At 44.7% G+C, this 17,263-nt stretch overlaps 1 protein-coding gene across 1 annotated transcript in view; it reads left to right on the top strand.

Moving 5' to 3' along the window:
• The first annotated feature begins 13,189 nt into the window (after nucleotides 1-13,189).
• JAZF1 (JAZF zinc finger 1) overlaps nucleotides 13,190-17,263 on the top strand; it is a 201,307-nt gene continuing 197,233 nt past the window's right edge. The window contains exon 1 of the mRNA XM_074838077.1: nucleotides 13,190-13,528. Coding sequence (XP_074694178.1) covers nucleotides 13,414-13,528 — 115 coding nt within the window. The 5' untranslated portion in view covers nucleotides 13,190-13,413. The remainder of the gene's footprint in view (nucleotides 13,529-17,263) is intronic.

Raw genomic sequence — 17,263 nt, 5'->3', positions numbered from 1 at the left:
AAGCCGTTTCTAAACCAAACAGTGCCTTTGTAGAGGTTTGCAACTGCATATCCTAAGCAGAGCAGTTTGGGGTGGATATAATACAGCAAGCTAAATTTTTGTAAAACTTTACATAGCAGAATAAAAATAGAAATGGTTGGGGGGGGGGTTGCATTATGGGGGAAATCACTATTTTGCTCTGATTTTCTTTTTTTCTTTTTCGCTATTATCATTCAGCTTAGCAATGAATCAGGACACTGTTAACACTGCCTTTTTGAAAAAGTCGAGAAGCTTCCACAGATTTTATTTGAAGAGATATCTTTATTCTTTCTTGTTTACTATGCATGCATCACTTCCAGTAGTTTAAATGGGGCCAGAATAATATTGCAGGTATTGGCAGAGGTGCTTGAGATAGTACTGTATGCATTTTCTATAGTCAGAATTCTGTCTTCTGCATGTGTTCATTATTTTACTTCTCTAATGCCTTTTTCTCTTTCTGATCACACTAGTAATCCAGCCTCTGTTCATTTCAGAAGGAAAAGAATTCTAAAGGATATTGCACCTTTCCTGGGTACTTATTAATGCCTGTTCTTGTTCAGTGATTATACAAAGATTGTTTGTACAAAGAAGTTGCACTGGCTTGAGTTAAATTGTTTTTTTTAAAAAAACAAACCACAATGTATTTAGGTCAGTACAAATCCTGGTTGGAAACTTTTAGATAATCTTAAATCTTTAGCTATATAAACTTTAAATACTTTACTGAAAAAAAAGCAGCGTCAACAAAAAAACCTTGTGCTAAAATAACAAAAGTTAATTTTAAGAAGCCCAGTTGCATTTCCGAGTAAATTGGGCCTGGCAAATTCCCCTCCACCTAGCTTTATTTTCAGAGAAGGAAGCATCATATTTGGAAGGAAGCACCTCTTCCCACTACTAAAGTTGTACAGCTGTAACCAATTGCTTTATGAGCGTGCAACCTGATTGCTTTTCTTTTGTTTGAGATGGAGTTGAAAGGAACAGCTTCAGCTGTTTACAGAGATTTAGTGATTTTTGCTTCTTGTTTAAGGGTTTGGGATCTTGCTGAGGAATTTTTTAATTACCAAAAGAAAAAAATAGGTTCTCAGAGAGACAATGATTAAGGTGTGTTTTATGTGTATTAGGCAACATATAAACCTAACTCAACAAAATACATTTGTAGTATTTTATACAGATTTGTTAATAATTACATATTTTGTAAGTTTTACCACTATGCTTTTTGCTGTACAGAGCCACTGCATCATTTTTTTCAAATTCTCCTAGTCTCTGGCATTATTGAGACCTTCTAATAGGATTATTTCTTGACTCTCCAGTTAGTACTGTGAGAAGGAGCAAGGCACTGTTCTGCAGTCCTGAATTACAAACTATGATTCCCTCTCCCTGTTCAGTTAAATGGCAGTTTCATCCTTGGAACACCATGCTGTCAGAAAACCTAGGCACTCCACTAAACAAATAAGCAGATCTATCAAAACCCTATCACAAATAATGTAAGCATATATGTGTGTGTATATGTGCATATTTTACACATATATATGTATATGCATGTATGTGTGTATATACATAAGAATATGTGTGTGTGTATCAAAACAATATAAAAAACTTGAGTTTGAACAATTCCCAGAATCCCAAACCTCAAATGCCTGCTTAAGCAACACTCAGCTTCTACAAGCAAGGGAGAAAAGTAGTCCTGAAATATAATAAGCTTGGTATACTACAAACCAAGGAAAGAAGAAAGTCCAGTGGCCCAGGTCCCTACAGAGGACTGGCTTGTCACACCTCTTTCTTTAGACCATTCACTCTCAACCTACTTTAAATTTAGGGACACCAGAGAATCCTTGTGCTACTTCTGATAAGTCCAAAGGAAAAACAAGGCCTTTTGTCTGTGCTTCTGTAAAAAAAGCTTTAAGGGATCTGCAAACATTAAAAAATTATGGGTTTTGAGACAGGCACCTCAGCTGGCCTCAGATGCATTAGTATATCGTAAAGTTGGAGTAAATATCTCAGTTAAGTAGAACTCAGATCATTTGCAATTTTACAGATCACAACCAACAGCTAAAAATGAGTCCAGAAACCAGAAGATAGATAATGCAGACAATAAGACTTATAATGTCGCTGGGAAAGAGATGCTGCTTAATAAGCAAACCAGCCATTTTTTTCTGCAGTGGCTCCAATTTGTACGAGATTAAGCTTCCTAACAGAGTAGTCTACAGGAAAATGACCAGCATGTATAACAGATCACAGAACTGCACTGTCCTACTAATTTATGACACCCTTGCAATTTTCTCTGTACTAGTTGTCTGCTCCCCTTTGCACTGGGTCCTCTGTCCCACTGGGCTGTCTCAAGATGGAATGAAACCGATCACCCCAAAAAATAAGTACAGTGTTGCCATTCTTGAACAGGCAGCTTCTATCCCTGCTGACAAGAGAGGGAAGAATGAGCAGCTAGGTGCCTAACACAGTAGTCCAGACCCGAAATCAATGAGACAGAAACCATCATTATCTCTTCCAGTTGTTGCATCACCTAGGTCTTGCCTTGACTAAGTCACAACTGCAGGTCCTGATCCATCCTAACCACTTTCTCCTACTACTAATAGAGCCAGTTTGGTCGCCAAGTGTGGAAACGGGGTACAAAAGACACTGAATGTGTACTCTCAAATGACCGCTTATATGCGTTAAACAAGGGGAAACAAGCAGGTACGCTATGGAACTCAGTGAGGCGACAAGTTTTGGCCATTGGAAATGCTCAGCAAGGTGAGAACACCATCGTCCAAAGAGTACCTCGTCCATTTTTAGTAGCAAATGAGACAAAACCATTTTGTGATCCAAGGCAGTGAGAGGCTTAATACCATCAGCACAGATCTTAATCCATCTCCAGGAGGAGACGGCAGTGTGTCTCTCTTCTATTCACAACTCAGCAAACAAAATGATCTGGGTCAGGCAGCACCATGGCCAAAAGACAGTATGTTAACTGCCCCCATACAGCCTCAAAAGTGAAATGGAAAAACACTAGGTAACATCTGGTAATAAAAAAAGTATTGGGTAATAATTAGCAATAGATTATCACTAGACAGTAAGGAAACTGTGTACTTCTTCAAGTCGAGAGTTTATGGTCCTTAAAGAAGCACTGACAACTACCGTAACTATGGGAGCCAACACTTCCCCTCACACTTCCAGAAGTTAAAAAGAAGATGAGTGTCAAGCATAAGAGGGAATTAGAAGTGCTCCCAAAACTTCTATTATTCCAGTGAAAAATGCTGGCAATGAGGATGTGGCCCTCTTTGCACTTCTACTTTTCCTCTGCAAATGAACAGTTTGACAAAACTGAGTTGCATCACTTAAAAGTAAGAGACAGCTTTCTTGCAGTGAAGGATATTTAAACAATTTGGATAAGCAATGCTGGTCTGGACTTCCTTAACCTGTCCAGCAAAATCAAATCTGATGATTATGATTATGCAGATGCTGTGGTGAGAGCATAAACTTCCCCATTTCTTAAGCGTGAGAAGTCTGGCCTGATGACTCCAGAAATAGATATAGCCTGAGGCTTTCTGTGAAATAGACCTCTCACCTGAAAATAGCCTGCACAAGCACAAGTCTACTAAAATGAAGACGGGTACTGGGAATGTGCTTAAATCAATAATGGTAGTTTTCAGGGACAAATAGTCCTTGGATTCTTTAAGGTCCTTGAGACAGGTCCTTAAAACTCACTACTATGTCAAATGATCCCACCTGGAACTTAAACAGTGGTGAGTAAAATAAAGGCCATTTTCTTCTACTTGACCAAAGTTTCTACATTTCTTGGAGACCGATAAACTGCCCTTCTTTCTGGTTTTGATTTGTCCTGGCCTATTAAGGTGACACAGCAGTTGGAGAAATACTGTCACCTACACTAGCCTCCTGTGGCCCTGCAGAGATCATTCTTTTTTCTCTCAGATGCAGTGCTGGGAGGTGGGGGACTATGGTGTGCAGACCCTTCTCATGGCTCATCACCATCCCTTCACCAAGGAAATCATGTTCTCAAGAGTCAGATTGAACCACGGTCATTGCTGTTCTGCAACATCAAAGGTGCACAAGACAGCCACTGCAGAATCGAGGGTATTGCCTGAGTACTAACAGTCCTTTTAATATGTTTATCAAACAAACCAACATCCCAGAGGAAGGAGGAAAAAGTATTTGGCTTCTGCTTTCACAGACAGCAGAAACAAAAGAAAATCAGAACAAACCCAAAACAAAGTGAATCATAAATTCTCAACTGCCAATCTTGCTAGTTTGACACTGCAGATCAGACAGAAGAACTGTTCTCAGAAAACATTAATGCTGCAAAGCAGCTGTGAACTGCATGTAAACCAATGTAGGTGTGGAACCCCTCCAACTTCAGCTGGGGTTAGTTAAGGGGGGGGGGGGGGGGGGGGGGCGCGGGGGGAGAGGAATCCATCTGCTTTCTATGATTAGGGCCTGAATCAGTGGTGGAAAACCTGTGGCGTGAAGGTTAGGGTATGGTCAGAGTTCCACGTCGCAGAGTCTGATCTATTCTTTTCTCTGAAATTCTACCCCAAATGAAAGCTCCAGCAACTTTTACAGATCTCTGATAGTTTACTTCAGCTGAAAGAGTCCCTCCAATCTACGTCATACACTAAGTTTAAAGATTTAATTATTCTTTTATTCATATAAAAATTATTGTGACAAAGCTCAAAGGAGAGAGCAGTTACCAAAAAAAGGCCAACCAGCAACATGACTACTAATCCAGTGAGGAGCTAGAAAGAAAATATTGTCACATACTAAGAGTTTTTACTTAAATTATATTTTTTCTGTTTGTACATCAAAGAATCATTTCAAGTTTAAAATTTAAGAGGCAGTATTTGTGTGTACTTCCAAGACAACACAATATGAACGTGCAGTTTCTTAAGCTACAGCTAAACTGGAAATGTGCCACACAAACCAGTTGAAGGCAAAGTGTGAACCTGCCAGCACTTCTGAGTACATTTTTACTATCATCACAAGGAGTCACATCCGTTAAACATGTCAGGAGCCTCTAATTCTACTCTTTGATAGATTCACACATCTGTATACCCCAAAACTATACACAATGAAGTATTAAAAATAGATGTAGAGCAAAAAAATCATCACACATATGCACTGGTGAACGTCCTTCAGAAAAAAGCTAGGTGAGTTTTTTGTTTATTAAGCTCCCCAAGTCTTTTTTCTGGTAGAATTTTGGGTGTTCAGATTATATACTGGAAGATGGATTGGTATTGAGACCGAGAATGAATTAAGCACAAGTAATCTGAACTCCAAACAAGAGCAAAAAGCAGTGAGCTCTCGCAAATAATATCTATTCTGTTTGGTGCATGGACAGAAGAGCAGGGATAGGATTCTTGTTTCGCCATGTCCTTAGATACTTTTGTGAGGCTGGCCATGGTCTAGTTACAATATAAACACACAGAAGCAGGAAAAATAACTGAAGATGTTGGGATTGTTATCTGTAGATATACATGGACGCTATCACTAAGATATATTTCCATTAAGAGTTTTGTAAGAAAGAAACTGAAAATGAGGAGAGTTTAGGATACGCCTTTTTTCATTCTGTGTTTTTCATTCTGTAAGATTAAGTATCCCTATACCCATGGAACATTGTTTTTTCTTTTACATACTGTAGTTTAAAAAAGTTGTTGGACAGTCAGTAATTTGTTTAGGTTGAGATATGGTGAATTTCCAGGATGCAGATATAAAAGCTAGAAATAAGAAGTAAGACACTTTAGCATTCTACCAGTGCTTAATAATACCACAAATCTATCCTCTTTTATTTCCTGCTTTCCCTCACCAGGAGTTCCTAGCATGTTAGCTTCTTTTGCTTCATACGAGGTAACTAAATCAGATGTTCTGAAGAGTGAGTAATGTCCAAGTGTGTTTCCAAATACTGCATTATGCACAGGCATTTTTGTTTGTTTGTTTATAAAGCAGACCCATGACTTTCTGAGACTATGATGAATAGTTTTTGTTTATGTAAAGCAGGAGCTTCTGCAGCTGTTTACAGATGAAATTCTGCAAATTGCTGAATACCTAAAATCACACTGAAGTCAGTGGGTGTCAGAATATACACAAAATGAGTGGGGGATTCAAGTAATTACGTATCTCGCAGCTTCCAACCCTTATACATTGTTATGCAAATGATAAATGTTATGCAAAAAGATAAATTTTGCGGAAACATGCCAACTTTTTCTTTTTTAACATAAGATTTGTGAGGTAATACACATCAAAAGGTATTGGGAGAATGCTTGAAGCCTTCACAAAGACGTATTCCTCTGAAAGAAACAAGGGAGCCTTTGGGTTATCTTGGCACTTTTCTTCAGTGCGCATTCATAATTTCTATGATACAGAATTGCATCTCTTACCTAGGATGGCAGACAGCAAATACTGTCTTTGTGGAAGTGTTAGATCCCCATTCTTGCTCATCTGTGCTTTCCCATGTTTCTCTCAGATAACTGTTCATATATTTTCTCCCATTCCTTTTTATTTTTTCTTACTACTGTACTAACCTGCAAGTTTCCTCATTTTGGATTTTTTGCACAGCACCATTTTAATAGTCCATTTTAGTATTCCAGAAATTTTGCTTCTTTTATTCCTGTTCGGTATCTATTTCCAATGATGCAATGTATTTGTGGATTTGACCAGGTGATTCCAAGTAAACCATGTGTGGCAACCTGCTCAGTGGAGGGCAGATTCTCTTCAAAGGTCCTCAGCTGCTACTGGAGAACTACATAAATTTTCACTAGTTGATGCTCTTCTGTTCTTTTGTTCAGAACTGTAGTGGCTGTATTCAGTCCTCATGATCCATGTGATGATAACAGGCATGTTATTCGTATCTCCAATTTAAGTTGTCACAAGAAATACATGTTTATTTGAGAAACCACCTTTGGTCGTGATTGCAAGTGATTTGCAATATTCTTGCAGCTGAGCTTCTGACAGTTCACTCGCCACAGAAGATCATTTGAGAGGTTCACTAAGATGGGAGTTTCTTGCATCTGCAAATGGATCTTTTTCCGAACTGCGTATCTCCTTCCCAATTATGTTAGGCTCCACAGTCAATGACTGCCAAACCTCCTGTTAACAAAGTTACCCGATTTCCTTTTCTTAGAGACCGCAAACCATCCCTAGTGCTGTAAGTTAACTTTATGCCAAAGCCTTCTTCTCCCTAACCTAACTTAAGAATGTAAGAAAGGCATGTCTTTTAAGAAGAGGAAGAATTCCCTGTGTAATTGCCTGCTTGAACACTGGGGATTCTCCGACCCTGTGCATGATTTAGCAAGTGGATTTTTGCTGGCATCTATGCCTCAGTGCAGAATTCTCCCTGTCACTGGTGTTCTTGGCTCAGTGAAGAATTTTTAAATGGGAAATTCTCAGGCTAAACAGAAGAGAGCCTGTTCTGAATTTGCAGGCTCTAAACTACACAGCTCCCCGTGACTGGGATATCCAGAAACGAAGGACCTGGATTTTCCCAGGTAAATTTTGATTTGGGGCAGAGGAATAGGCTAATAGGAAGGAAAACATGAGATGGCACAAAACCTCGTGGGATTTGTGTCCCTTGTGTTTGCACTCTAGATCACTGAGATGTAACTTAGAGCTGTGTTAGGATTGCTTTAAATCGCCCTGCAACTATAGCATCCTAAATGATCTTCAGGGTCAGAGATAAGAGAGTTTGATGCTCTGACATTTGTGATGACACTTCTACTCCAAACAAAGAAAACTAGGAAGTCCTCATGCTCATTTCGGATTTATTTTTGTGAAAATTATACTATAATCTCAACATATTTTGGAATGAATTTGCCTTTTTTAATTGACTTAATGAATTATTATGTCAGTAGATGCCATGAAATCTGGCTACAGGTTGGGTACTCAATTTAGGAAGTGAAAGTGAAAAAGGCAAAAATTTCAGAATTATAGGCTTCTGCATTTTTGAGATGCTGTAAAAGCTACTAAACTGCAAGGTTCACTCTATACTATTAAACCTCATTGAAGAACAAGTTTACCTTTCATTGAGATAAGCTTACAAAATTGTGTTATTTTTCTACCCAGTTATTTTTAAAAGTATATGTTAATTATCTCCAATTGTCTAAGTGAAACAACATAAAAGGTTTTTGTAAAGTATTCCACTATAACCCATAGTAAGAATAGAGTAGGTTATTCAATACCTATGTAATTGCAGGTTCTTACAAGAGACCACTGAAATAGCTTGCATTTTATAATTCCAAAGCAGACTAACACTGTAACAGTGGTTTATGCTATAACATCACGTTAGCTCCAAATTTCCTGAAGTAGTCAAAACAGGACAAAAAAATTCCTTTTTTTCTAGGCTACAGGTAACCAGAAACACAGAGGCAGGTTAGATCTCCTGTTTCTTTGAAACTTTGTCCTTCTCAAAATGTGGAAGTCTCTTAGAAAGTTCAACCAAGCAGGATTTCTATCCATTGTTTTGGGGCATCTGGAACTAGTGGGGAATACAGTGCTTTCCCAGCTTAACATTTTGTTTTTCCATTGCACCCTGAAGCTACACAGTGCACTGCCAAGAGAATACCAATTCAGCAGTATAAATTAAAAATAGGATTCTTGTGACACAAACTGCATAAATATGTTTTACTTGTATAATTATTTTGCAGCAGTGATGTGTCTCTATTATGAAATCTTCCCAAATTGTGCGACATTTCTTATATGGACAGTATGAGGAGGCAAGCAGAAATAAAATTATTAAAATCGTTACTGAAAAATGAGTAATTTTTTTAGGGGAAGGTGTGACCAACCATTTCTTTGTAATATCCAGTTATCCTTGGTTTATTTTTTTCTTTAGAACAAACATAAGTAGCTATTTTCAAGTATGACTTCAATAGTGTAAAAAGCAGAACTGTAGTATGACTGTAATTTTAAAAAGTTTCACAGATTCATGTCATCCTTGTGTAAGAGTGATAACAACTGAGACAGTAACACTCCACTATTATAAATGCAGCTGAAAGCAAGTACTTAAACTATGCTTTAAATAAGACTCTGAAGCAAGTATTGACTTTGACAGGGGGGTGGTATCTTCAATAAAAGTCTTACCACCCTCAAAGCAGCAAGGGCAGCATCTACCAAGTTTTTGAAATTCAGACCTCCAGCCTTCCAGAGAGCATCAGGACAGAATAATCAGCTTTTGAGAATCCAGAACACCATCAGTGGCTGGTAGCAATCTACCCTCAGGTAAGGCCCAGCAGTTACAGCAGTTAATTACCACAATATAACTACTAAGTTATTAGTAGAAATTGGTTATTAGAAAGACCAGCAGTCAAAAGTCATTGAAAAAGGTCTAAGAGCCAGACCATACAAGGAGATAAGGGATCCAAGACCATAAACCATCAGTTTAAGGAAGAAATGAATTAAAATTACTCTAAACATGTTTCTTACTTTATCAAAATGGACTTAAAGTAAGGCACAAAGATATGAAGCTAGTGAAGAAAAGATGCAGTCCTAACATATGCATTTATAATCAGATAATCAGACGATCTAGAAATCTACTCAGTTAATCAGGCCTCAGCCTTGTAGGGAGCTTTGAATGGCAGCATATCCTCCTTCTCACAGGCAGTCCTGCTCTCAGTTGTGCCTAAGAGTCTGCCTAAGCTGAAATGATTGTTAAACTAAGGGTCTAAGTGGCCTTCAAAATTACTTCTTCAAAAACAAATAAAACAGGGCCTACCAGCCATTTGAGCTTTTTCTCAGCTCCATTTATTTGAAGTATTCTTTAAGATAGCTATTATCACCTCTGAAATGGATCTACTCAGCAATTAGCCCTGGCTTGACAAATCACTGGGGTCTAATATCCATTTGTTTCTACCACAGAACAAAATGACAGGAGCAACTTCTGAGCACTTTCTCTCAGTGTGCCTGTTGGTCGTATGGGTACCCTAGTTCTCTATCCTAGTAAAGCTTGAATAAGAGAATGATCATTTAGAATAAAGAACTTTAAAATATATTGCATGGGGCAAACTACTGACAAGTTTGATAAAATTACTCTGTCTCCCAGATACTTGAGAAAAGGACAAGTGTATGGGGAAGAGTGTTTGTTCTTTCTACAAACACCACTTATTATCAGGGCATAATGTATTTTGTCTGTAATACACAGATAGTAACACAACAACGACAGTGAATCAGGGATGAGAAGAGTTAAGTTTGGGGCATTCTTCACTGGGTTTGTTCATGTCATGAGCCTGGTCCCTTGCCCTGACAACAAAACCAGGGTCAGAAAGTCCTTAACTATGCTGGGAAGAAAACCCTCCTGACTCTATGGAGGAAAAAAAGACTGTTCCAAGTGCTTAAATCACAGGGAAAAAACTATGAAGCAGTTTAACTATCCTAACTTCTAGTGAAGCCATCAAAGCTGAATATCTACAAAATCAGACCCTACAGAATAGGAGTAATTTCATCAAAAGATACGGATCTGAATCGTAACCTTACAGGATACTAAATAGCTCCTGACTTTCCAGCCCTTCTTGACTGATGCAAGAGTTAAGTGCTCTCCCTAGCTCAAAGGGTCTCAAAAATCCAGAGAATTTAGCAAGTAATGAATGAAAAGAGACCTGCAGCTAACTGAACAAGTTCACACATCAGAAAGCAATCATTACATTGTCTATTACTAGCAGGTGGTTAACCACGAATCTTTATTACTTGACAGCTACAAAACTACTTTGATTTCTTTATAGGTGACCAGTGTTCTTTGTTAATAGCTATTGAAAGTTATTGATATCAACCCAATGCCCATCACAGTTTTATTTCATAACAAATAAACTAAATCACACATCTGTTGACCTTGACAGATCAGCCACAAAAAATGCTTGTATTTAATACTCATTCTGATTAATCTTGATTTCCTTAGAAGTTTTCTATTTTAATTATGCCAGTGATCGACACTGAGACCGTGCCTACTCATATGCAAAGAAAAATGTAAAATCTACAGTCCTGGTATTGTTAACGGTGCTGAGGATTCATGCTTACCAAAACCACTATGGGTTTAAAAAGGCCCATGTGTTTGACTGTACAGATTAGCCTCCAAAACTGCAACTTCTTAGAGAAGATGCTTATTTTACCATTTTACTCCTCTTCCCCACTCGCTATTTATTGGTTTAGGTCTTGATCACAGGGGCACTTGCACATACCTGAATCTGTGGCATTGTTCACGACAGCAGCTTGTGTGGCATGAGTTTCCAGGGTGGTGGTCTTAAGCAGGAACAACTCCTCTTTCACTGAGTCAACTCCAAGCAAGTTCCTTCGATAACATCAGAAAGGCAGTGGAGAAATTAGAAGAATAGTAACCTGTGAAGTAGCTATGCTTGAAACAGGTGGATCAAATGACAGATATCTGATACCAAAACCTTCTGTATTATTCAAAGGAATTACACGTTTTCATGAAATGTCTAACAGCACCAGTTCCCCAACCCTCTAGACTACAGGTTGACCGCAGTCAACCCTGGAAACATTCTGTGGACTACCACGTGTCTGTGTTACCATTTTTCTTCAAAATGTAAAATCAACAGTATTGTTATAGTTCTGTGGTTCAGCATCTCATGGCTATGCAAACTCTATTTGCAAACTCTAGCTCTATGTGTTGAAGCAAAGGAAGGCTTCTTCACATGCTATTTTTCTGGAAAACAGGGTTTGCGCTTGCTCTGTTTTCTTCAATATAAACTAAATGGAGTGGATTCATACATCAAGAAAAATATTAAAGTGAATGTGTAAAAAAAAAAATGGCTAAAATAACCTGCAAGATAAAACTTGTTTTCTCACCACCAAGTTCTCTGATATACAGGACACCAGGAACTAGCTCCAAGATTTTTCATGCTTCACGCAAACGGACAAATACTCATCTTTGCATTCACTAAGCATTCTACCGCATTTTTAGGCTTTGCTATTCTTTGGCTCCCGCAGCAATGCTAGGAACATCCTCACTTGCAATACAGTTAATAAGACAGCAAGGGCTCTTCTTATTCTTACTCACACACTCAATTTTAGAGATGAGAACAGCCTGGGACTGTTACCCAGCAGCAAAATCAGTGGAGTCACTTACGTCTGTACAATTATGAGAGCCTTATGCAGATTTTGAGGTGTTTTTTAGTCACACTCTTGCTCAAAATCATTAATATTGTAGATCCGTATAAATATGAAAAAAAAAAAAGAGATGATTATAGAAGGGGGGGGGGGGGGGGGAGAGCCTTCCTGACAATCAATCTCTCACTTTTTTTTTTTTCCCCCTTTTAATTTTAAATAAAGCTGTCTGCGAATTTGAGCCTAGGGAGACCTTCATTAAAATCAATTAATCAGTCAGCCTCTCTGCTGAATACCTTTCTGGAGACAAAAAGTCAAAATCGGATTTGGGAGAGTGGTGTGCGTGTGCGACTTCTGCAAACTTTCCCCTCAGGGCCGCAGCCTCACACCCCTGCCCCGCCTAAGCGGGCATGTCGGCGGCCGCCGGGCGAAGGCGGGAAGGATCCGGCCCGAGGCCTGTAACCGGCTGCTCGGGGCGGGGGGTTGCGGGTAACCGGAGCCCAGCCAGCGGCGGGGGGACCCCGCTGCCCCCGAGGCCTGGCCGGCCAAAGGGCGCGCAGGTGCCCCGGGCCTCCGCCTCCTCGCCGGGCAGGTGAGGGCTGCGCCTGGCGGCCTCGGCTCCCCTCGGGGAAGAAGCGAGCCACCCCTCCGTTTAGCGACCTCGGCGAGGGCTGGTCGCTTCCCCCCGGTACGGTGGAGGTGACGGCGGCGTCAGAAGCCAGCTCCCGGCGGCCGGGAGAGCCACCCACCCGGCCCGGGGCGGGCACCGCCTTCCCGGCCCCAGCACCTACCCCAGGAGCAGCTCCCCCGCCCCGCCGGCCGCTACGGCAGCCCCCGGCCCAGCCCAGCCCCGCCGCCGCCTGCGAAAGGCTGAGGGGGAAAGTTAGCGGCGGGGCGCGCCCTCCTCTCCTCCCCTCCCCACCGCCGCTCGGTGCCGGACGGCCGCTTCCGCCGCCCCCGCGGCCAGCAGGCGCGGGTGTCCCCCGGCGGCGGCGGCGGGCGCGGAGGGCGGCCCCGGTGCCCTGCTCCTCCCGCTGCCGCCGGGCGGCCGCCGCCGGGGCAGCACAGCTGTTACAGAGCCGCGCTGCTGGTCCCTCCTCCCAGCTGCGGCTGCCTCATCTCCCCCCACCCAGCCCGGCCCTCCCCTCCGCCGCTCCCGACGCTGCCGCCGCCGCCGCCGCTGCGGCCGCCACCTCCTCCTCCTCCCCGCCCCCACCCCCTCTCTCTCTCGCTCCCCATCTCTCTCTCTCCGTCCCGTTCCCCCCTGCCCCCGCCTCTCCCCGCCCTGCCGCCGCCGGCCCTGGCAGAGCAGGCACCGCCGGGGGATCTCGATGTAACACCATGACAGGCATCGCCGCCGCCTCCTTCTTCTCCAACGCCTGCAGGTTCGGGGGCTGCGGGCTCCACTTCCCAACCCTGGCGGAGCTCATCGAGCACATCGAGGACAACCACATCGGTGAGTGCCCGCCGGGGCAGGGGCCGCGGCCGGGGCAGGGTAGGTTAGGGCAGGGCGGGCGGCGGGGGCGCCCCGCGCCGGCGGGCACCGGGGGGGGGGGGGGGCGTGGGGGCCGCGTGTGCGGTGGTGGCGCGGGTGGGTGGGTGGAGGGGGGGGGGCATAAGGTGCAGCGGGAGCTGGGGCGCGGTGGCGGCCGCTGGGGGAGGCAGGTCGGCGGGCGAGGAGTGGCCGGAGCGGTCCTGCGGGCGACGTGGAGGGCTCCTGGGGGAGGCGGCGTGCGGCGCGGCGCGGCAGCGGCATGGGTGGGTGCGGGGGAGGCGTGCAGCCCGCCGGCCCTGGCGAGGGGGAGTTAGTTTGCATTGGCAGGAGGGAGCGCCGAAGCCCGGAGGAGGAGGAGGAGGAGGAGGAGGGAGGAGGACGGGCACAGCACGCCGCCTGCTGCTTCCGCCCCGGCTCTGGCTGTCAGGGCTCCGGGGAGGGAGGGAGCGAGCCGCCGCCGCCGCGGCAGCCATTCCGCTTCCTCCTCCTCCTCCTCCTCCCGCCGCCGCCGCCACTGCGTCCTGTCAGCACTGTTGCTAGGTGTGGTGGGGAGGACGGGTCACGCTCCGGCCGCACCGGCCGCCGCAGCGCTGGAGGCGCCTTTCGGCGGAGGGACGGCGTGAGGGAGGCCGGGGCCGGCGGCGCGGTGGGCGTGGAGGGAGGGCCCGGCGGCGGCAAACGGCGGAGCCGGCGGCCCGCGCCGCCGGTGCAGCCCCCGGGGCCGGCGGGGCGGGAGACGAAGGCGGCCGCGCTGGGACCCGCCGCCGTTAGCCGCGGAGCCCAGCCCAGGCCAGGCCGCGGCGGGGCGGGCCGGGCAGCGCCGCGCCGGCTCATCACCTGTAGGACCCCCTCCTCCATCCCCCCCCGCGCCGCTGCCTGGCCGCCCCCCCGCTCCCCCCGGCCGCCCGTCCCGCCAGGGCCGCGGGGGCGGGGACCCCGCCGGGCCTGCGGGGCGATGACTCGTCAGTGCCTTCCCGGCGAGGGCGCCTCATGGGCGGGAGCGTGCGCAGGGGCCGCCGGGGCCGCCCCTCGGCAGCGCGGGCGGTGCCCAGGGGAGGAGGGGGCGGCGCGGCTCCCGCCCGGCCGCGGGCGCCAACTTTTCCCTCTCCCCCCGCCTCTGGCGGGACCGGCCTGCCCGCGCCCGGCCGGGCCTGAGGCGTCCCGGCCCGCCCGTCCCGGCTCCGAGCGGAGCATCTCGTCCCCAGCCGGGCGTGGGGCGGCTGCCGCCCCGCACCTTCGCTCTCCGGCCTCGGCAGGTGTGCTGCCCCGGCTTCTGGGCTGCTTCCCCTCTGAAACGTCTCGGCTTTCTCTTTTTGCTAGTAAAATACAGCGCTGAAACTGCCCAAGATGGAACTAATTCTTTGAGGCAGGCCGAGCTTTAAAACCAGGGGGAAAATACAGAAGTTTTAAGTACCCCTGGACTGGAGACTCCTGTATTTCACGAGAAGTATGAGGAAACACCGTGCTCCCGCAAAGCGATGAAGCTAGGGTGCATTTCAGTTTATTAAGTTTTAATAGGCAGGCCTGAATACCTGAAAATAATCACTGAAGCTTGAATTGCGAGTGTAACGTTACATTAATGTAATGTTATAGGTCAGCGAGATGAAAGGTGTGGTTCTCATAATTATCACGATGCCTAGTATGAGGTAACAAAACCACATACCACAAAACTCTGTAATTTATGACTCGATGTGGTGCGAGCATACAGTCGTGATATTGTTGGGTTTCTTTTTTTTTTGAATCTCTCATTCTTTGCTTTTCCTACACTATGCATCACGTTACACCAGAAAAGCTATGGGGAAACAGGTTCCCAAAATGAAAGTTCATAAGTCATCTTGTGTGTCCCTCAAGTGGATTATCAGCCTGGAGGTGCCACAGCCCACAGAGTGTCAGAAAAGATACAGTCCAGCCCATGTGATCTGTGCGTTGCTGTTTAATCCCCAATCAACGGTTCTGAGACTTTTACGCAGAGAGGAGAACTTTATGCTGAAATACTGTAATTTCTTAATAATTGTATATTTAATTCTGTAGCCGGTATTCATTACTTTTTTTCTTATCTCAGAGTTAAAGTATTACAGATTGAACACCCACATACATTTGATAGAGCGTGTCATTTGCCAAGACTTGCAGGACACAACTGAAACTTTGCACGTACAATGTCACACATGCAGCTGATTGAGTACAGACTGGTGGAGAATGATGTAAGGTTGCTCGTGCTTCATCTTTAATGTTTCACCTCAGCGTGACCGCAGGTTAAACTTGATCTGCTTGTGAATACAAGATGTGGGTATGTTGTGTTACTCATCTATATCAAACACTGGAAAAATCAGTAGGGAGCTGCACCTGTGACACCGAGTATGGATCCCAGATCTCACGTGGAGGCTCAGCTTTACAGTTTGGTGCATGTGAGGAGCTCCTGGCGCAGCCTGAAGGATGAGAATCTGTGAAAACTCACCAGATAAGCGCTCAACCAAAGGTGATTAACCTTTCTGAAGGCAGCTGGGAAATAAAGGAGTAAACATCTGAATAGGAGCTTGTGTTGGAATTACTTTCTCAGTAAGTTTAATGCAAACAGTGTCCAATTTTTGCTGTCGTACAGGTCTAGAAATGTGCACTGAAATTTGTTGCTTTAAAAGTTGACTGTAGTTTTTGGCACACAAAGCAAAGAGTAACATGTCATATAAAAAATACGTTGCTTTGGACATTCTCTGTGTGCTGCAGGACTAAAGAAAACTTGATTGAGTTATATTCCATTATTAGTTTAAACTGAGGTGGGCAATTGCTGGGCAGACGGTGTTACAGTGCAGATAACAAACTTGATGCTGCAGACAGCTCTGTGTGGGGAGGCGTGTATGGCATGGGCTCTTGATGGTCTGGCTGCTGTGGTGCTGCTGCTCTGCCACATTTCACGGGATGGGTTAATAATCACATTATCGGTGGAGTGCTGGTTGGTCATTTTTCAGAGCTGTACTGTGTCTCTGAAAAAGTGGGAACAAATACTTATCAAGAATCTTTGTTGGCCAACCTTGCAAATAGAGCTCAACTTAGTATAAGGAAACACTTGTGGCATTCTGGGGACAGAATATATTTGATTTCTGAGGGATTCTGTAGTTGCTTTCCTTATTCATGACACTCATGAATAATTATATGATAATGAAATAATTCAGTGTACAGTGGTTTGGTTTTTTTCTCCCACATCTTAGTGGCCACCTGATAAATTACCAGTTACTAGAAGAAGTATCAGTGCAGATAACCTGGGACAGTTGTGCCCATTGGATGAAATATTCCGCTCTGAGGTGGTGCTATGTGCCCATCAGCATATCAGTTGCTTTCTGGGTTTTACATTTATGTGTTGAAGGCTTGCAAAGAATTAGGCTAACTCAGGACCACTGCTCTGAGGTTTTCCGTAAGACCCTACTGGTGTCCTCTGCCAAGAAAGCCAACAGCATCCTGGCTTGTATTAGAAATAGTGTGACCAGCAGGAGTAGGGAGGTGATAGTCCCCCTGTACTCTGCACTGGTGAGGCCACACCTTGAGTATTGTATCCAGTTTTGGGCACCTCAATATGAGAGAGATATCGAGGTGCTGGAGCGAGTGCAGAGGAGGGCAACGAAACTGGTGAAGGGCCTGGAGAATAAATCCTAAGAGGAGCGATTGAAGGAGCTGGGACTTTAGTTTGGAGAAGGCTAAGGGGAG

Source organism: Strix aluco, chromosome 1, assembly GCF_031877795.1.
Source record: "Strix aluco isolate bStrAlu1 chromosome 1, bStrAlu1.hap1, whole genome shotgun sequence".
Classification (NCBI taxonomy): Eukaryota; Metazoa; Chordata; class Aves; order Strigiformes; family Strigidae; genus Strix; species Strix aluco.
This window is presented reverse-complemented; position numbering and strand designations above follow the sequence as displayed.